Raw genomic sequence first — 17,100 nt, forward strand, 5'->3', positions numbered from 1 at the left:
TATGCAGCACTGGCTGGCCTAGGGCTCTCTATGTAGATCACAATGGTTTTGAGCTTGCAGAAACCAGTCTGTTCTGCCTTCCAAGTGCTAGCTAGCATTAAAAGGTGGTACCATCACGTATGGCCCAGAACTATTACTTGTTTTTTTTTTTCCTGGTTTCCCCTCCCAAACCCCCCTCTCCAATCTCCCCTCCCCCTGCTCCCCAACCCGCCCACTCCTGCTTCTCTGTCCTGGCATTCCCCTACACTGGGTCATCGAGACTTCTCAGGAACAATGACCTCTCCTCCCTTCCATTTTCTAGTTACATGGATGCATATCATTTCGAATATAATCTGACCTTACCAGGCAGTGCTTCCTAGTAAAGTAAATGTATTAAAATGCGTAAATGCTTAAAGGAGATAAAATGAGCGCAGAGCTAGGGGCAGTGTGAACAATGCTTTTTAAGTTTTTTTTTTTAATATTTTTATTTTCTATATTCTTTGTTTACATTCCAAATGATTTCCCCTGTCCCGGATCCCCCCTCCCCAGCACTATTACTTGTAAAAGCATCCAGGAGGGTACAGTACAAGGTTATCTGGCAACCTGGCAAACGTATGATTTTATTTAATGGGTGTTTATTTGTATTTCCTGCTTTCCTAAAACCAAGGAGATACAGATTATATAAGGAATGTAATTATACAGGTGGTGTCAAGAGGATCAATAGGTGTCAAGATTAGCCTTAGCTACAGAGCGAATTCAACACTAGCTTATGAAACATGAGCCTCTGTCTCAAAACAAAACTACCAACGAAATAAAACAAAATATCAACCCACAGAAAGAAAGCCTGTCTCTCTGTCTCCCTCTCCCTTGCTCTCAACATTGTCCCTTTATTATTTATTCATTTTTAAATTGACAGAGGAAGCTGTACAGAAACACCACGAAGCTCTGAGGCATGGGTACACTATGGAATGGGCACATCTGTGTAGCATGGGCAGTACATCACATGGCTGTCACAGTAGCCAGAGCACCCAGCTAGCACCAAATCCTGGCTCTCAGAACTTCTCGGGAGTTTGGTTTGTTCTAGGTCGCTGTCACCAGTAGCCCTGCTGCAGTGGATCTCTTGACTTATTTGCCCTGTACAAGCGGCATGCACTATTCTAAACCAACAGCTTCTGGAATAGCCTTCTGCTCAAAGCATCTATCACGCCCCATCTAGACACAGTAAGGCACAGCCCTGTACTGATGGTGTAAGCTCAGCTCTGCAATTACCGGGCAGCTTGCTGCTCCAGAGTCCAGAGGTTGTCTTTCCTGCATCCTCTCTTTACCCTCCACCCCCATTCTGTCCTCATAAAAACACGGGAAGGATAATTGTACCAGCAATGTCTCCGACAGTGGCCAATTGCACCAAACACTCTTTTCATGCCAGGCACCACGTATTTTGATATTCATTCTTTTAAGCCTTGTAGCAACATGCAACCAAGGACCAGAAAGGGCACCAAACCAAGTCACAGTGACTGAGCTGGAAACTCAGTTCTTAGGTTTTTTTTTGTTTTGTTTTTGTTTTTGTTGTTGTTGTTGTTTTTTGAGACAGGGTTTCTCTGTGTAGCCCTGGCTGTCCTGAAACTCACTCTGTAGACCAGGCTGGCCTCGAACTCAGAAATCTGCCTGACTCTGCCTCCCAAGTGCTGGAATTAAAGGCGTGTGCCACCATCGCCTGGTGGAAACTCAGTTCTTGACTTCTAATAACTCCTGTGCTATTTACTGATAGAGCTGGGGACCCAGTATCCCAAAATATAGCACCTTGACAGGAGGGATGGGGAGGAAGAAAGGACTTTCTGGTCTACCTCTAAACTGGAGATAAAACCCTCATGTGACAAGTATGTGCTCTGTACCTGGAGGGAAGGCATCTATTGTTAAGGACAAACAAGACTAAGAGGAGTCTGAGCTTACAGGCCTGGCCAAGCTCCTCCTGCTGTCCTAAACTTAGCACCCAGCCCCTCTGTGCTGTCACTTTCTAGCTCCCCACCATTCCCAAGCCTGGCTTCAACACTCTGCTTAGCCACCCTCCTAAGCCATCCATCCTGTGATGGCTTCCGTGTCACATGAGACTTACATGTGAGCAATCCATTCTCCTTTCTTTTGGTAATCTGTCCCGGAATCTGCCAAGAACTCAAAATACAAGGGGGAAAAAAGAGACCTTTTCTTCCCCAGTACTACCTTGACCCTTCTCTGAATATACCCTATCCCTGGCTCTGGGCCAGTACCCAAGCATGGCTCAGGAGAAGAGGTGCAGAACAAACAGGTCCCCTTTCGAGCCCCTGCCTAGTCATTCTCTCACTCAACTCAGAGCAGTGAGGAGATGTGCAAGTTGCTCTCATAAGCATGAGTTCATGGCTTCTCATGCAATCTCCACGTGACATCCATTGTCTTCATCCCCATTTTACAGATGGAGACTGGAGGTACAGAGAGGCTAGGTTACGCTGCGGGCAGGAGGTAGAACCTGAATCAGGGTTGTCAAACCCCATGTGGAGATGAACATTCACCCAGTGCTACCCTCAGAACTATCTGCAGCAATAACTCAACAGCACCAAGGTCTAGCCTGAAACTTCTTGCTTGGGAGGTTTTCCAAAGTCCTCTTCCTGAGATACTTGTCTTGCACGGGAGGCTAGGTCATTCAACGCTCCCATCGCCCTTCTGTTCCATTCCACCCTGCCCCCACACCTACTTCTGTTCTTTAAGATCCTATATCACTCTACCTTATGCACTCTCTGGAAGACTCTTCCCTCAGGCACCTGTCCAACCAGTAGCCTCGAAACCTGGGATCTCAGCTTACATGCTCATTGCTTAAAAGGGCTAGCCTCCTCTGTCTGTTCCCCTAAACCATGCTCTCTTCCCAAAGGATCTCTACCTATCATGCTGTTCTGATTTCTTCAAAGCTTCCGAGTAGCTGAAACCACTGTATTGATAGATTTAGCTGAGTTTTCTTCACCCTCAATTCACCAGAATACAAATTGCGCGTGGGCAGAGACCATATGGGTGGCTTGCCACTCTGGATGCTGCTCTGCCCACAGCAGCTTCTCCACCAGCTGTCATGGGGATCGTTCCTACTGTGTGTACAAATACTGGACAGTACAACATCAGAGCTGCAGTGGCTCAGGGTATCCATGAGAACAGCCAGTCGAAAGGAAGTTGAGTGTTGGCCTGTGCCCTGTGTTGTTCACTTAATCTTTCTCATCCCTGAAAACTGGAAACCGAGGCTCAGAGAGTTGGGTCAAGGTCCCCCAGCTGATAAGTGACAGCGTGGGTGTGAATCTGGATCATGTAGATGCAGACTTCATATACTTCATTTCCACAGGGTGAGTGATTTACTAAGGGTGACAACCCATCAGCTCTGCTAGCAACACCATCAGTACAGGGCCTCCATGGACAGGAACTACCCTCTAAAAGGGGTAGGACTGGATTTATTGACAGTAAGGTGGTTTGAATGAGAATGGTTTCCATAGACGCATATATTTGGATGTTTGGTTTCCAGCTGCTGGAACTGTTTAGGAAGGATTAGGAGGTGTGGCCTTTTGGGGAGAGATGTGGCACTGGAGTGGGCTTTGTGGTTCAAAAGCTTACAACATTTCTAGTTATCTCTCTCTGCGTCATGTATGTGAATCGAGATGTAGGTTCTCAGCTACTGACCCAGTGCCACACTTACCTGCCTGTTGGCATGCTCTCCATTCTGATGGACATGGACTCTACCCTCTGGAACTACCCACATCAAACATTTTATTTTGTAAGTTGTCTTGGTCATGGTGTTTTGTCATAGCAATAGAAAAGTAACTAAGACAATCACTGTTGACATCTAGTCACTGGTCATTTGTAAGAGCTCACACACAGAACCAGAACATGGGGTGTGTGTTGCAGGGTTGGGGTGGGATGGGGAGTGGGTGGCTTACTTTTTTTGTGGCTGTAGAACTTGTCCTCAGAACCATCCTTGGACTTCTTAATGATCAGTTTCCCAGACTCAACGTCCACTTTGAGATGCATTTTCTGAGGAATGCCCAGGGACTCTGACTTCACCTTCAGAGTGTAAGACATGCAGTCAGTGGCTGGCTTTGGTAATGCCAACTCTGATCGATTTGTCTACATGGCTGGGGAACCCTGGGTCAAAGTCCTGGGTGAGGCTATCTGTCTACTATTTCCAGGCCTTTCTCACCCTGGCCTGAGAACACCCCTATTCTATAGCATGTTTGAAAAATTGCTGGCACCGAGGCTGGGCCCAGCTTGCCCATGTGTAACCCAGCTGTTCCACCAACGGATTTGGTGGAGGAAACAGATGAACTGTTGGGAAATGGTTCATTCACTGATTAGCTTGACAACACTTATTAATCTGATGTGTCATCTACTTCTGGAAAGAATCTTAGCAATAGATTCACACTCTGGGGCCTTGTTACAACCACTAATTGAACATCGACTGGTAATAATTAGGAAGAAGATTCCTGCGTAGACATGTTCAGAAAATGAAAATCTAAGCTGAGTGTGGTGGCAGTTTTAGGTGGATTCAAGAGGAGGCTATGTGGGGTCCTATCTCATAAAAACAAAAATAAAAACAAACAAATAAGCCCTCTAAAACCAGGAATAGAGAAATCAGGCAATATGGTTTTGTGGGGAGAGGAATCTGCCACCAAGCCTCCTGATGACCTGGAGACAATCTTTTGGGACCCACATGGTAGGAGAGAACCCAGTCTTGCAAGCTCCCCTTCCTTCATATTCTCTCTCTCTCTCTCTCTCTCTCTCTCTCTCTCTCTCTCTCTTCCTCCCTTTCTCTCAGCACACATGATAGATAGATAGATAGATAGATAGATAGATAGATAGATAGATAGATAGATGTAAAATTTAAAAACCAAGGTGGTAGGAAGAAATGGAAATCTGTCTTTTGTGAAACTCCTTTCGGGAATGAAGAGGGCTTTGGGGTGTCACATAAAGTCAGGACCAAGTTGGGCTGGAAGTACTAGAATCATGGGTGCCCATTAAGAAAAAAAAAAACAAACAAAACAAAACAAAAAAACACCTTTCCAGGTCTCAACCTCAGCCAGTCATTTTTAAGGAAATCATAAGAATTGTTTTCTCTCACCATCCCTCTACCAGACACTATTTTATAGGCAGCTTTTGACCCTCGGTTTGATGTCACTCCTCCTTCCCATTTTAAGGAGGTTCATACCATCTTGGACCAATGGGAAACTCTTTCTTTGCAGCCTCCCACGAAGGGTACTTCACTGATGCATTTTGCTAGAGATTATGTTTAACTATCCCAGCTATGTGGCTTCCCTGACTACTATTCCCTGCTGTTGGGTTCCTTGTCTTTCTACAGCCCAAGTCAAAAGCACTCTTCACAGGAACCACAATGGCCCCCAATGTTAGATCTTCAGCTCAGGCTCAAGTGCTCCAGAGTCACTCACCTCAAAGGTGACCGGAGGAATAAGGGAACGCCTGTTGGTAGACTCAGAGCCCTCGTGCAGCAAGGCCTTGACCTGTGGACAGCAGGAACGAGTCAGAGAGTCAGAGGAATGCAGAACTTGGGACTCGGCGCAAAGAGGGGACTACAGAGAAATCAAGAGGTGCCATAGGACCCTGTGAGTACCTTATCTTCAATGGACGACAGCAGGCTTGTCAGTTGGCTGAGTTTGGCCACCATGGTGATGGGACTGGCCTCTCCGGGCACCTGGGTAACGAAAGTGAGAACAAACAAGGTCTGTCTGAGGGTGAACTTTGGGGTGAGCTTTGGGGTGGGCACTGGACACTTCCCATGTGGGTTCTCTTTCCATCTTCTGCCTTCCAGTACCATTATCATCCCTTCTGTAGACAAGGACACTATGGTGTGTGTGTGTGTGTGTGTATGAATCATATGTATATGTATGTATATGTATATGTATATATGTACCCCAAATTCCTCATGGCCAAAAAATAAAAAAATTAAAAAAAAAATAGATCTTCACTTCTCTCTAACTCCACCTCACCCACAGTGCTTCTCACCCCACCTACACAGACCTTAAAAACTCTGGGTCCGTCCTCGATCATCACCTTCCCGCACTCCTACCAGCCTGAGCTGGTGGCGTTCTTGCTCGCCTTCCAAAATATACCCATCCCCATGGCTTAAAACCCTTGCTGGTTTCTTCCCACAGCAGGCAGAAGCACAGACATGCCCCATAGCCTTTTCCTGAAGGTGCTGTGAGCTTAGATGCTCTACTCGGAGCCATTTTCCTCCTTACTTCTGATCTTCCTCTAGCTATCCTTGCTGAGAAGTATCCAGAGGCTTGGATTTCATCTGTGAAGGGCACTTGGCAATCTAGATCTCAGATCCCCCAAAGAGCTGTTCCCTGACTACTGCAGCTCCGACAAGCTCCTCATGGTCTTTGTCAAATCACCCTGCTGTGGTCTGAATCACTTGTGAGTTGGATATAAAATTCCCCTGACAGAATGTGGGTTCCATAAGGATTGAAACCAACATACTGTATGTATTTTAACACTGGTGTCTGGCTAATAAAGATACTTAAAGGACTGTTTAGTGGACACTGGGGCTCAGAAGCCTATAGTTACTTGTCTAAAGACAGTAGCTAATAAATTGCTATACCAGACTAGGACTGGTATCCATGTATGCTGGGCCTGACTCCCAGAATATATTTATAGAAGAGATAGTTGCAAGGATAAGGCATAAGCTTCACTAGTGGAGGTCCCAAGTACAATCCCAAGCAACGAAGGAAGACAAGTCAAAACAAAGCTAGATTCTACAGCATTCACCTAATGGGGACATGCTTCCCTGCTGGAGAGGTGGAGCTAACAAGCTAACTGCCCCTGCCTAAGGATGTGGGGTGAACAGACTTGACGTGTATATGACTAACTTGAACAGTAGCCCCTTACCACAGCCCTCGCTCATGCTTACAGGGCATGGTTTTGCAGGCCTGACCCAGGGCACATGCCATCTCCTTGGTCAGTGACTATTTTGACTATTGCATTTCTTTTGAACCTCTCCAGTAGTACTTCTCTGCACTCCCCAAGGAAAAGGGCTCTATGGTGGCGAGGGTCAGTGCCCTTTCAAGATGCCAGACATTACTGGGCATTTCTGCTTCTTTCCTCCTCGTGTAGGGTAGGAAATTACTGCAGGAACAAGGGAAGGAGGAACTCTGGAGATGAGACTCTAACTCAGGCCTGGCGCCAGTTTTTTCCCTCTACCCCTTGGAGCAGGTCAGCTCCCTAGACTATGAGATCTGAAAGCCTATCAAGCTAGACATTGTTGGGGGCTAACAGATAACTTAGTGGTTAAGAGTACTTTCCAGTTTTCTGGAGGACCTGAGTTCAGTTCACAACACCCACTAGACAGCTTACAACTACCTGTAACTCCAACTCCTGGGGATCCAACACCCTCTTATGGGTTCTATGGACATCTGCACACATTACACTCTGTCTGTCTTTCTCTCTTCAAACGAAGAGAGCTAGCTGCATGTGGTGGCTCATGCTTTTAATTCCAGCACTGATAAGGCAGAGGCAGGAGGATCTCTGTGAGTTAAGAAAAGAACAATAACAAAAAACAGAAAGAAGAGATACATTAAAAAAATCAATATTCTCTGCTTTATGGGAGGTTAGGAGTGAGACCTGAATTCTACTCCTGGTAGAGGTTGCCGCTCTGTTCTGCTTCCAGCTGCAAACAGTTGTCATACTGCCCGTTGGATTTACCCTGGCCACTGCAAGCCTAACTCCAGAGACCTGGGAGTTCACCAGGTCTACTTCAAAGATGTCGGGTGTGCTCTTCCATTCAAGTTACTTAAACACCGGTGTCTGGCAGCATTCGTGTTGCCTACAGTTGCCTTTCCTTTCTTAGAAATTAACCCATCCTTCACTTCTCAAAGACAGCAAAGAACCCAGCTTCCCCTGCTGATGAATATTTTTAGTTGCATAAATAGAACACAAATACATTTTCCCTGTGAAAAATCTTTGTGGGAGACCAAAATAGGCCGCCTCAAAATATTCTTCTCTGGCATATTTTGAGATGGCTATTCAGAGCAACTGTAGATAGAAACAGCTCTGACAAGCTGTCCTTTTGTAAAACAGATTATAACCAGCTCTGTTAGTCAGATCAAAGGTGGTGGTGATGAGGGTCTCTGTATGCCCTCTCCTCTTCTGCCTTATCCGGCACTAAGAAAGCTCACGTGCACAGGACATTTGGAGCAGGAAGACACTAGCATGGCACTTCACCTGTTTGGTTTTCCCCTTTACTTTTTTTTTTTTATTATTATAAATCAGAATCTTGTTATGTTGTCCATATTGGCCTAGAACTTCTCTTGGGTTCAAGTAATCCCCCTGCCTCAGTCTTCTGAAGAACCAGGATTGCAGCAGGTACTACCTTATATAGCTCATCTATTGTGGAGGCTGCTATGAAGACAACCTATCTTTTCAGGAAATTTCTTTCCTCATGCTCCCAAGAGCTGCAGGGCCACCCAGCTCCAGCACGCCAGACTCTAAGCCCCTATCTGCTCCTTTTGCCTCAGGGTGGTTTAGAAGCTGTCATCACAGGGGCTTTCTCAGTGCCTCACATTTGTGTGACACACTCACTTATGTAAACAATCCACTGTCGGCTTGCTCAAGCTCCTTGGTGTTCCCCTGGTCCCACTGGCCACACAGTGGTGGGTTGACAGACCCCTGGCTTGGACCCTTATCTTCACATCGCTTTGCACCATGCTGTTTCCACGCAGAGAGTGGGAATGCTGGGTGCTCATTCCACCACGTCCGCACCACAGACTGAACCCTGTGCCTTACTTGATTGTGCTACATTTCGCCATCTTTGGCCATGTAGCAACTTCCTGCATTTGTTTTCAGAGACACAGCATCAGTACCTACCCTTGCCGATGTCTCTTCGTGCCCATGTGGTTCCTAAGTCAGCTCCCCACACAGGGGAGGACTTGAAGAGTACAGTCAGATTTTCTTTCTTTTTTTTTCCTCTCTGATTCTTCTCTTATATCTCACCAACAGAGGAATGAGGGCCTATGACTGTCCCTGTTCCTCCCAAAGTCAACATTACCAGCGGCTCTAAGCATTTCTCCTAACTGATAATCAAGAGAGGAGTCGAACAGTATCTCCTGGTATCCATGGGGCAGGTGAACATCTCTCCTCATGTATATGGTCTATTTCCTACCTACCGTCTGTGAGCAGCTGGATCTATAGCCTTCCCCCATTCAAAGGCTAGAGTAAAGGGGATGGGAAAAAAACCTTAATTGAAAAATGTATCTGCCGCGCAAACATGGGAGCCTGAGTTTGGAGCTTCAGTGTCCAGGAAAAAAAACTGGGCTTGGTGGCGGGCATCCGAGCTCCAGCACTGGGAGTGGAAATCAAGTTGGGATGGAATGAGGATTCAATCTTAAAACTTATTGTTTGGCCAGTCAAGGTGAATCTAGATGAGCTCCAGAGTCAGTGAGGAATGCTACCTCAGAAGATAAAAGGAAAGGACCAGCCAGCGGTGGTGGCGCATGCCTGTAATCCCAGCACTCTGGGAGGCAGAGGCAGGCAGATTTCTGAGTTCAAGGCCAGCCTGGTCTACAGAGTGAGTTCCAGGACAGCCAGGGCTACACAAGGAAACCCTGTCTCAAAAAAAAAAACAAAAAAACAAAAAAACAAAAAAAAAACAAATCCAAAAAACCAAAAAAATAAAAAATAGAGGACCAGTAAGATGGCTCATTAGGTAAAGGTTATGGCCGAGGCCTGGAGACTGGAGTTTGGTCCTGGGACTCATATTGTTAGCATCTCTTCTAGACTGTGCCCCACAGTTACCTGGCAATAGCCATGTAGGCCTGCCTCACCATCAAAGGGGCTGCTTGCCCCCTCCTCACTCTCTTGCTCTCTCTCACCCTCTTCCCACTCCCTTCCCCCCCCCCACAACTCCACATGCTCATGGCCAGACTCTAATCCTCCTCCTCCTCTCTCTCTCTCTTTCTCTCTCTCTTCCTTTCTCTGTTTCTACTACCCCTCCCTATGCCCTAAATAAACTCTATTTTATACTAGGTGACTGGTACCTCAGGGGGAAGGGGTTCCTCAGCATGGCTGCAGAGGTACCCTCTTCCCCTATACCGTACTGTGCCACTACCAAACATATCCCTGGCTTCTTTTTCTTTTTTATAAAACACAACACATATAGTAGAAGGAGAGAATCGACTTCTGCAAGTCTACTGTCACACCTGTGCTATGCAACATGCTTATGATGGATGCATGCACAGCAAGTACAATAAAAACAAACAAACAAATAAATAAAATGTGATAAAAAGGATAAGGTGAGAGCAGGAAGGGGGAGGGGAGGAAAGCGCCTGACATTGGCCTCTGACCTTCACATGCAAGTATATGTACATGTGTATATACATATATTCACATACAAGTACCAAACACACACACACACACTCATCACTACCCTTCCACACACAATAGGCTTAAACCAGATGTGCTGGCTCATGCCTATAATCCTAGCACTTTGGAGGCTAAGTCAACAGAATAGGGCTAACTTTTTTTTTTTTTTGGTTTTTCGAGACAGGGTTTCTCTGTGTAGCCCTGGCTGTCCTGGAACTCACTTTGTAGACCAGACTGGCCTTGAACTCAGAAATCTGCCTGCCTCTGCTTCCCAAGTGCTGACATTAAAGGCGTGCACCACCACCTCCCGGCATTTTTTTTTTTTTTTTTTTTTTTTGGCTAACTTTTATGGACTTGGTTTGCTGTTTCTAGCATTTACAGCAGGCGCTGTTGGTGTTCTTAGAAATTCTGACCTTTCTGACCCCTGGACCATGCTATTCTATTTAATTGTCTCACTTTCTTGTTGTTTCTTGTTGTTGTTTTTTTGTTTTGTTTTTGAAACAGAGTTAAAACATACACGCACACAAGGGGTTGGGGATTTAGCTCAGTGGCACAGCGCTTGCCTAGCAAGCGCAAGGCCCTGGGTTTGGTCCTCAGCTCTGGGGGGGGAGAGAGAGAGAGAGAGAGAGATTTTCTGTGTAGTCCTGGATATCCTAGAACTTGCTTTTAGACCAGGCTGGCCTTGAACTCACAGAGATCCACTTGCCCAGGCTGGGATTAAAGGTGTGAGCCACCACGCCTGCCTACATGTTCCCACTTTTAACAAAGCCATAATGTAAGGCTCTAAGACCCTGACCTTACTTGATTTTAAATTTACTGAGGGCACTAAAAAAAAAATAGCTAGATCTTTGCTTCACTTGGCCCTTGTCTCCTGCCCAGCCATGAGCAGCTGTGGAAGAGGAGCGCCTCCACCTTGCAGTCCCTGGGGTTAAGTGTCTGAAGAACCTCATGTTTTCCTTGCCTTTCAGTTTCTGAGGAGAAATGATGAGAAAGGCCCTGCTCGCCTCCTCCTCCAACACCAGGCAATTTGTCTGATGGGTGAAACTGTCTGAAGTCAGGAACTGGTTCAGGTAGTGTGACTGTGAAGGTCAGGTAATGCCTTCACAAAACAGCATGGAGTCTATCCTCACCATCCACTCCCTTCCCCCACCCCACCCCCACCCTCACCCCCACCCCGCTGTTTACATTAGACTAAAGATCATGAGGAGGCAAAGCTTCCGCCTGCCTTCAGAGTCCCTGGTTTAGCAATTGCCTCTTTCTAAATCCAAACCCCCCTTACCTGAGGTCTTGGGCGAAGGCCTGGGGAGAGCTGTTGGTCAAACAACCTCTGCAGAGACTCCAGGGATGGGAGGGTCCTGATGACTTCCCTGGGAGAGGAAGATCAAGGTAAAGTCCAACAATTAGAGGGAACTAGACGCACTCTAGACAATACAGGTCCTAACTGCAGACAGGCCACACCCCAGTGGCGAATCCTGTAACCTTTCCCTGAAGGACATGCCCGGACAAAGATCTGTCAGATCAAAGATCAATCACCCTGACTCTTTTCAATCTGTATCAGAGCATAATCTATTTAGCACTCTGTAGCCTGTAGAATCTGTTTCCAATCTAGAAACACAAACTGCTATAAAATTACTTAGGAACATGCTTCTTAACCTTTAGTGTTTGTACAAGTTACACACACACACACACACACACACACACACACACACACGCACACACACAATACAAATGGACATTCACCATAACTTGGCCTAGAGAGCCAAAGATTTTTTTCATTTATTTATTTATTTATTTATTTATTTATTTATTTATTTATTCATTTATTTATTTATGTGTGTGTGGTGTGGATTTATGTGTGTGCACATGCATGTAGGGGTTTGAGGTTTACATGGTAATTGGGGATCTGAACCCTGGTCCTTAGGCTGGGACAGCTAGAACTTTGCCCACTGAGCCATCTCCCCAGCATCCTAGAAAGCACATTTAAAACATGCAATGTGTGAGTAACCCTAAACGTTGCTCATTAGCAGATTACATTTATATATTGATATGTACATGCATGTAACAATAAAAAGGAATACAAGATAGGAATTTAAGTGAGTAGAGGGTATTTGGGAGGAGTGGGGGGGAGTATGGGTGGGGCATGATTTAAATACAATGATCACATACGAAATCCTTTTTTAAAATGGTAAAGGAAGCTGGAAGTGATGGCGGATGCCTTTAAATCCCAGCACTCGGGAGGCAGAGGCGGGTGGATCTCTGAGTTCCAGGACGGCCAGGACTACACAGAGAAACCCTGTCTGGGGGGTGGGGGGAAGATAAAATAAAACAAACAATAATTCAACTTTGGGGTACTGAGCGGGGCTCCCTGTGTTCAGATTCAGATCTCCTGGTAGCTAAAGCGTGTCAAGCCAGGCTGGAGAGCTGGCTCATCTGTTAAGAGCATCAACTGCTCTTCTGAAGGTCATGAGTTCAAATCCCAGCAACTGCATGATGGCTCACAACCATCCATAAGGACATCTGATGCCCTCTTCTGGGGTGTCCGAAGACAGCTACAGTGGGCGAGTGAGCAGGGCTGGGTCGAGAAGAAAAAGTGTCTGGAGACAGCTACAGTGTTTTTACATATACTAAATAAATAAATCTTTAAAAATAATACACATGTATATATGTGTATGTGTATATATATCTCCATCCCCAAAACAAAACAAAAACAAACCTGTCCATGTTTTTACATATTTAACATTGTAAAGTTTTCAAAATAAGTTGCTGAGAGATATTCCCAAATCAATGTCTAGAAGCTAGAAGTTTGGGTTAGTTTGAGATCTTTACTATTAGACAGTGCTCTGAACAGAGTTGCTCGTATAGCCTTTCCTTTCTTATTTCTAATTATAAAGCTGGGGGAAGCATGACTGTGTCTTTATTTCAACATTAACATGCCTGGTGACATCATTGGTGGCCAGGCTGCCCTTACTGATCTTGCTGCCACCACTTGACTGCCTTCTGAACTGTCTCCCTCTGCCCCTCCCCCAGGGCCTCCTGGAGCCAAGGCTAGCCTCTTACTTGCTACATAGCTGAAGGTGACCTTGAGTTTTTTTTTTTTTGATCCCTTTGCCTGCATTTGCCAAGTGCTAGGATTACAGGTTTGCACGGCCACACAAGTAGTCTAAACGGTATGAAACTCAAGGCTTTCTATATGCTGTTCATGCACCTACCCGTGAATGTTCTCTCTTTTTAATGTCTATAATAATGCCACGCCCTAGGACTGAGTGTGCAGAGGCGTCTATATTAACTTCTAAGGACTTTAAGTATTTTTCTGTGCTTTACTTCTTCTGCACCTCACTTTAAATAAACCGCCATCTCTCTCACCAACCAACTTTTTTTGTTGGGAATTTTGTCATTTTCATATGCCGCTATAAGCTTTACTTATTGATCTGCTTTTTATTTAATCTAGGCACTGCTTTTTGTATTATTACATTGTTTTCGTTCTTGATGGATTAGACACCATTATAAAGTGATTTCTAATTTTTTTTTATTCTCCTGTTATCCGTTCTCTAGCAATTCCTTGAATAGTATGGTTATAAACAGTATTTACTTGGGAGCAATTATTTGCTCATTAAAAGTTTGTGTGTGTGTGTGTGTGTGTGTGTGCATGCTATATGCACTTGTGAGTATACAGATGCACCTGTGCCTGTGTGAGGCCAGAGGAAGAGATCAGGTTTCGGCTCTATCCTCTGTGCCTCATTCCATTGAGACAGGGTTTTCATCCGGCGTGAAGCAAGGCTTGTGGCCAGTCAGCCCCAGCAATCCACCCTTTTGTTCATTGCAGTGCTGGGGTTATGAGTGAGTTTTTTAAAGCTGGGTATAGCAGTGCATGCTTATAAACTAAGCTTTGTGGTAACTAAGGCCAGAGGAGAGAGGGGTCAATTTGGGATGAGCTACGTATTAAGACCCTGTCTCAAAAAAGAAGGAACAAAAGCAAGTTTCACACACTAGGAAAAGGTGGCAGGAGATAGGAATCACCAGTTAAGAGCTGGTTGTTCTTGCAGAGAACCAAGTTCAACTCTGAATACCCATGTGGAGTGAGTAGCTCCCAAGAGTCTATCACACCAGCTCTAAAGATTCTGTGACTCAGCCGGGCAGTGGTGGGGCATGCCTTTAATCCCAGCACTTGGGAGGCAGAGGCAGAGGCAGAGGCAGAGGCAGAGGCAGAGGCAGAGGCAGAGGCAGAGGCAGAGGCAGAGGCAGAGGCAGAGGCAGAGGCAGAGGCAGGTGGATTTCTGTGTTTGAGGCAAGCCTGGTTTATAGCATGAGTTCCAGAACAACCAGGGCTACACAGGGGAACCCTATCTCAGGGGGAAAAAAAAGGATTCTGTGGTTTGGGCTGGAGAGATGGCTCAGCAGTTAAGAGCACTGACTATTCTTCCAGAGGACCTGAGTTCAATTCCCAGCAACCACATGGTGTCTCACAACTATCTTTAATGGGGATCCAATGCCCTCTTCTGGTGTGTCTAAAAACAGCAGCAATGTACTCACATACATAAAATAAATAAATAAATCTTTAAAAAAAAAAAGAATCTGTGGCCCTTTTCTGGTCTCTGTGGGTTCATGCATGCGCATGGTACATAGACAGATAAGGAGGCATACACACATACACACAAATGAAAATAAATTTAAAAATTAAAATAATAAAATGCAGAAATGTATTTTTTGCCTGTCTGATTTATCTATGTAAATGATTCCTTTATTTAAATATACTTTTTGTTGTTGTTGTTGTTTTTATGTATTTGAATTTTTCGAGACAGGGTTTCTCTGTGTAGCCTTGGCTATCCTGGAACTCACTCTGTAGACCAGGCTGGCCTCGAACTCAGAAATCTGCCTGCCTCTGCCTCCCAGAGTGCTGGTTAAATATACTTTTAAAGGTTCTATTTTATGTATATGAGTGTAAAACTTGTGTCCACGGAGGTCAGAAGAGGACACCAGGTCCCCTGGAACCGTCCCTGTGGGTGCTAGGAGCCCAAGCCAGGTCCTCTGCAAGATCAGCAAATGTTCTTAACTGCTGAGCCCTTTCTCCAGCCCCATGCCTTCATTTGCTGAATCAGTCACTAAATTACAGTTTTCTGTACGATGATTCATCTTTCTCTTAGTTCTCAGAACAGGGTGCAGAGGAGACCCTCAGTCGTTGCTTGCTAGATGGTAAGTGAACCGATGAACTCACGAACACACCTATTTAATCAGAGCACTTTTAACACTTGATTTATGTGGAATGCACCTGCAGGGACGGCTGGAGAATGGAAAACAGTTTGTTCCATCAACATGCCTAGTCACCACCTGATCTGTAACAGTGAAGAAAAGTGTGCAAGTAGGTGAAGAACATTCCGGTCTCTTGAACAACTTGAAGTTTATTATTCAGCGAAGAGAGCTATGGAAGCGTTTAGCACCGCCCGTAATGTGCCAGAGAAGCAGGCATGTCAGAGAGGCTCTGTCACCATAGTGATGAGGTGTGGCAGGTGCTGGGGAACTCATTGGTGTGGGGAGCCCTAGAAGGGTCTGAATGACTCTTAGCAAGGACACAGCAAAGATCAGGACCTGTGTCCAGGCAGAAACAACAGCTTCTAATGAGCTGCCACAGAATGAGGCATGTATATTTTTACAGAAAGGGCCCTTTGTGTCTATTTTCTCCTGGTGATAAATGATTTGCAGCAACAGAACAACAAAAAAATACCATGGAGACCTATAAAAACCGACAGCCCTGCTTCCAGCAGGGTGTACAAGAGCATCCGTTGAGAAAAACATCTCATTGAAACAAATGACTAGCAGGCCAATCTGACAATTGGTCGATTTGTCAAAGAAAGTATTTACCAAATGCACCGCGTGTGCCTTTAAGAGCCTTTAAATAGAATGGTGAATTAGATTACTGGGGAGAAGACTCTTTCCTGAATATTAACCAAGCTAAGATGGTAGAGCACCAGAGAACTGGAAACTTTAGGAAGTGCTCATGAATTAGCACAGGCTGGCTACAAGCCCTTGCCATGCGAAGTGTTTCTCGCATTTGTGAGGGGTTTGCTTCGTTACTCCAGATGGCTTTCAGTTGCTTTCCGGTATAACCTTACACACTCTTTCCAATTCTTTACATTGTAGGTCAGATTGTACAATAAAAGTATAGTTATGGGGTTTTCTTTGTTTGTAAGACAAGGTCTCTCTGTCCTGGAACTCATTATATAGACCAAGCTGGCCTCAAAGCCATAGAGATATGCTGGCCTCTACCTCCCAAATTCTGGGATTAAAGGCTGTGTCACTATACCCAGCTCCAACCACAGTGTGTTTATGTTTATAGTTTATTTTAAGATTAATGTAATTCAAAATGAACAATCAAAAGAATTTTTAAAAGATCCTAAGTTTTATCCATTGGTCAGTCATTCAATAACTTCAGTACTGGGGAATTGATGTTGGCTTTCTTTAAACATTGCCATCACTGGAAGACTTGCGCTGTCACCACCCACACACAAAGTGACTTTAATTTATTTCCTGCCAGGGCCTTTATGTGTTGTCTGGATGTGGGGGCTGTAGCAAGGAGAAAGAGTGCCTATACTGAAGGGCTTAGACTGCTGAGACAGCTCAGCAGGTAAGAAGGCTCCTGTGTGAGTCTATTCATCCTCTGTCCTACACACAGATATCATAGCACATACATGTCTCCCCCAACCAATTTACACACAGTGGTACATATATATCCCACACACACCACAGCACACG

At 45.3% G+C, this 17,100-nt stretch overlaps 1 protein-coding gene across 1 annotated transcript in view; it reads right to left on the minus strand.

The window, feature by feature from the left end:
- Window positions 1–17,100, minus strand: part of Inpp5d (inositol polyphosphate-5-phosphatase D) — a 107,738-nt gene that overhangs the window by 35,113 nt on the left and 55,525 nt on the right. Inside the window, exons 6-9 of the mRNA XM_052192474.1 lie at window positions 11,633–11,720; window positions 5,609–5,689; window positions 5,427–5,498; window positions 3,924–4,047 (exon numbers count right to left, since the gene is read on the minus strand). Of these exons, the coding sequence (XP_052048434.1) occupies window positions 3,924–4,047; window positions 5,427–5,498; window positions 5,609–5,689; window positions 11,633–11,720 (365 nt within the window). The remainder of the gene's footprint in view (window positions 1–3,923; window positions 4,048–5,426; window positions 5,499–5,608; window positions 5,690–11,632; window positions 11,721–17,100) is intronic.

This window comes from Apodemus sylvaticus, chromosome 9, assembly GCF_947179515.1.
Source record: "Apodemus sylvaticus chromosome 9, mApoSyl1.1, whole genome shotgun sequence".
In the NCBI taxonomy this organism is placed as follows: domain Eukaryota; kingdom Metazoa; phylum Chordata; class Mammalia; order Rodentia; family Muridae; genus Apodemus; species Apodemus sylvaticus.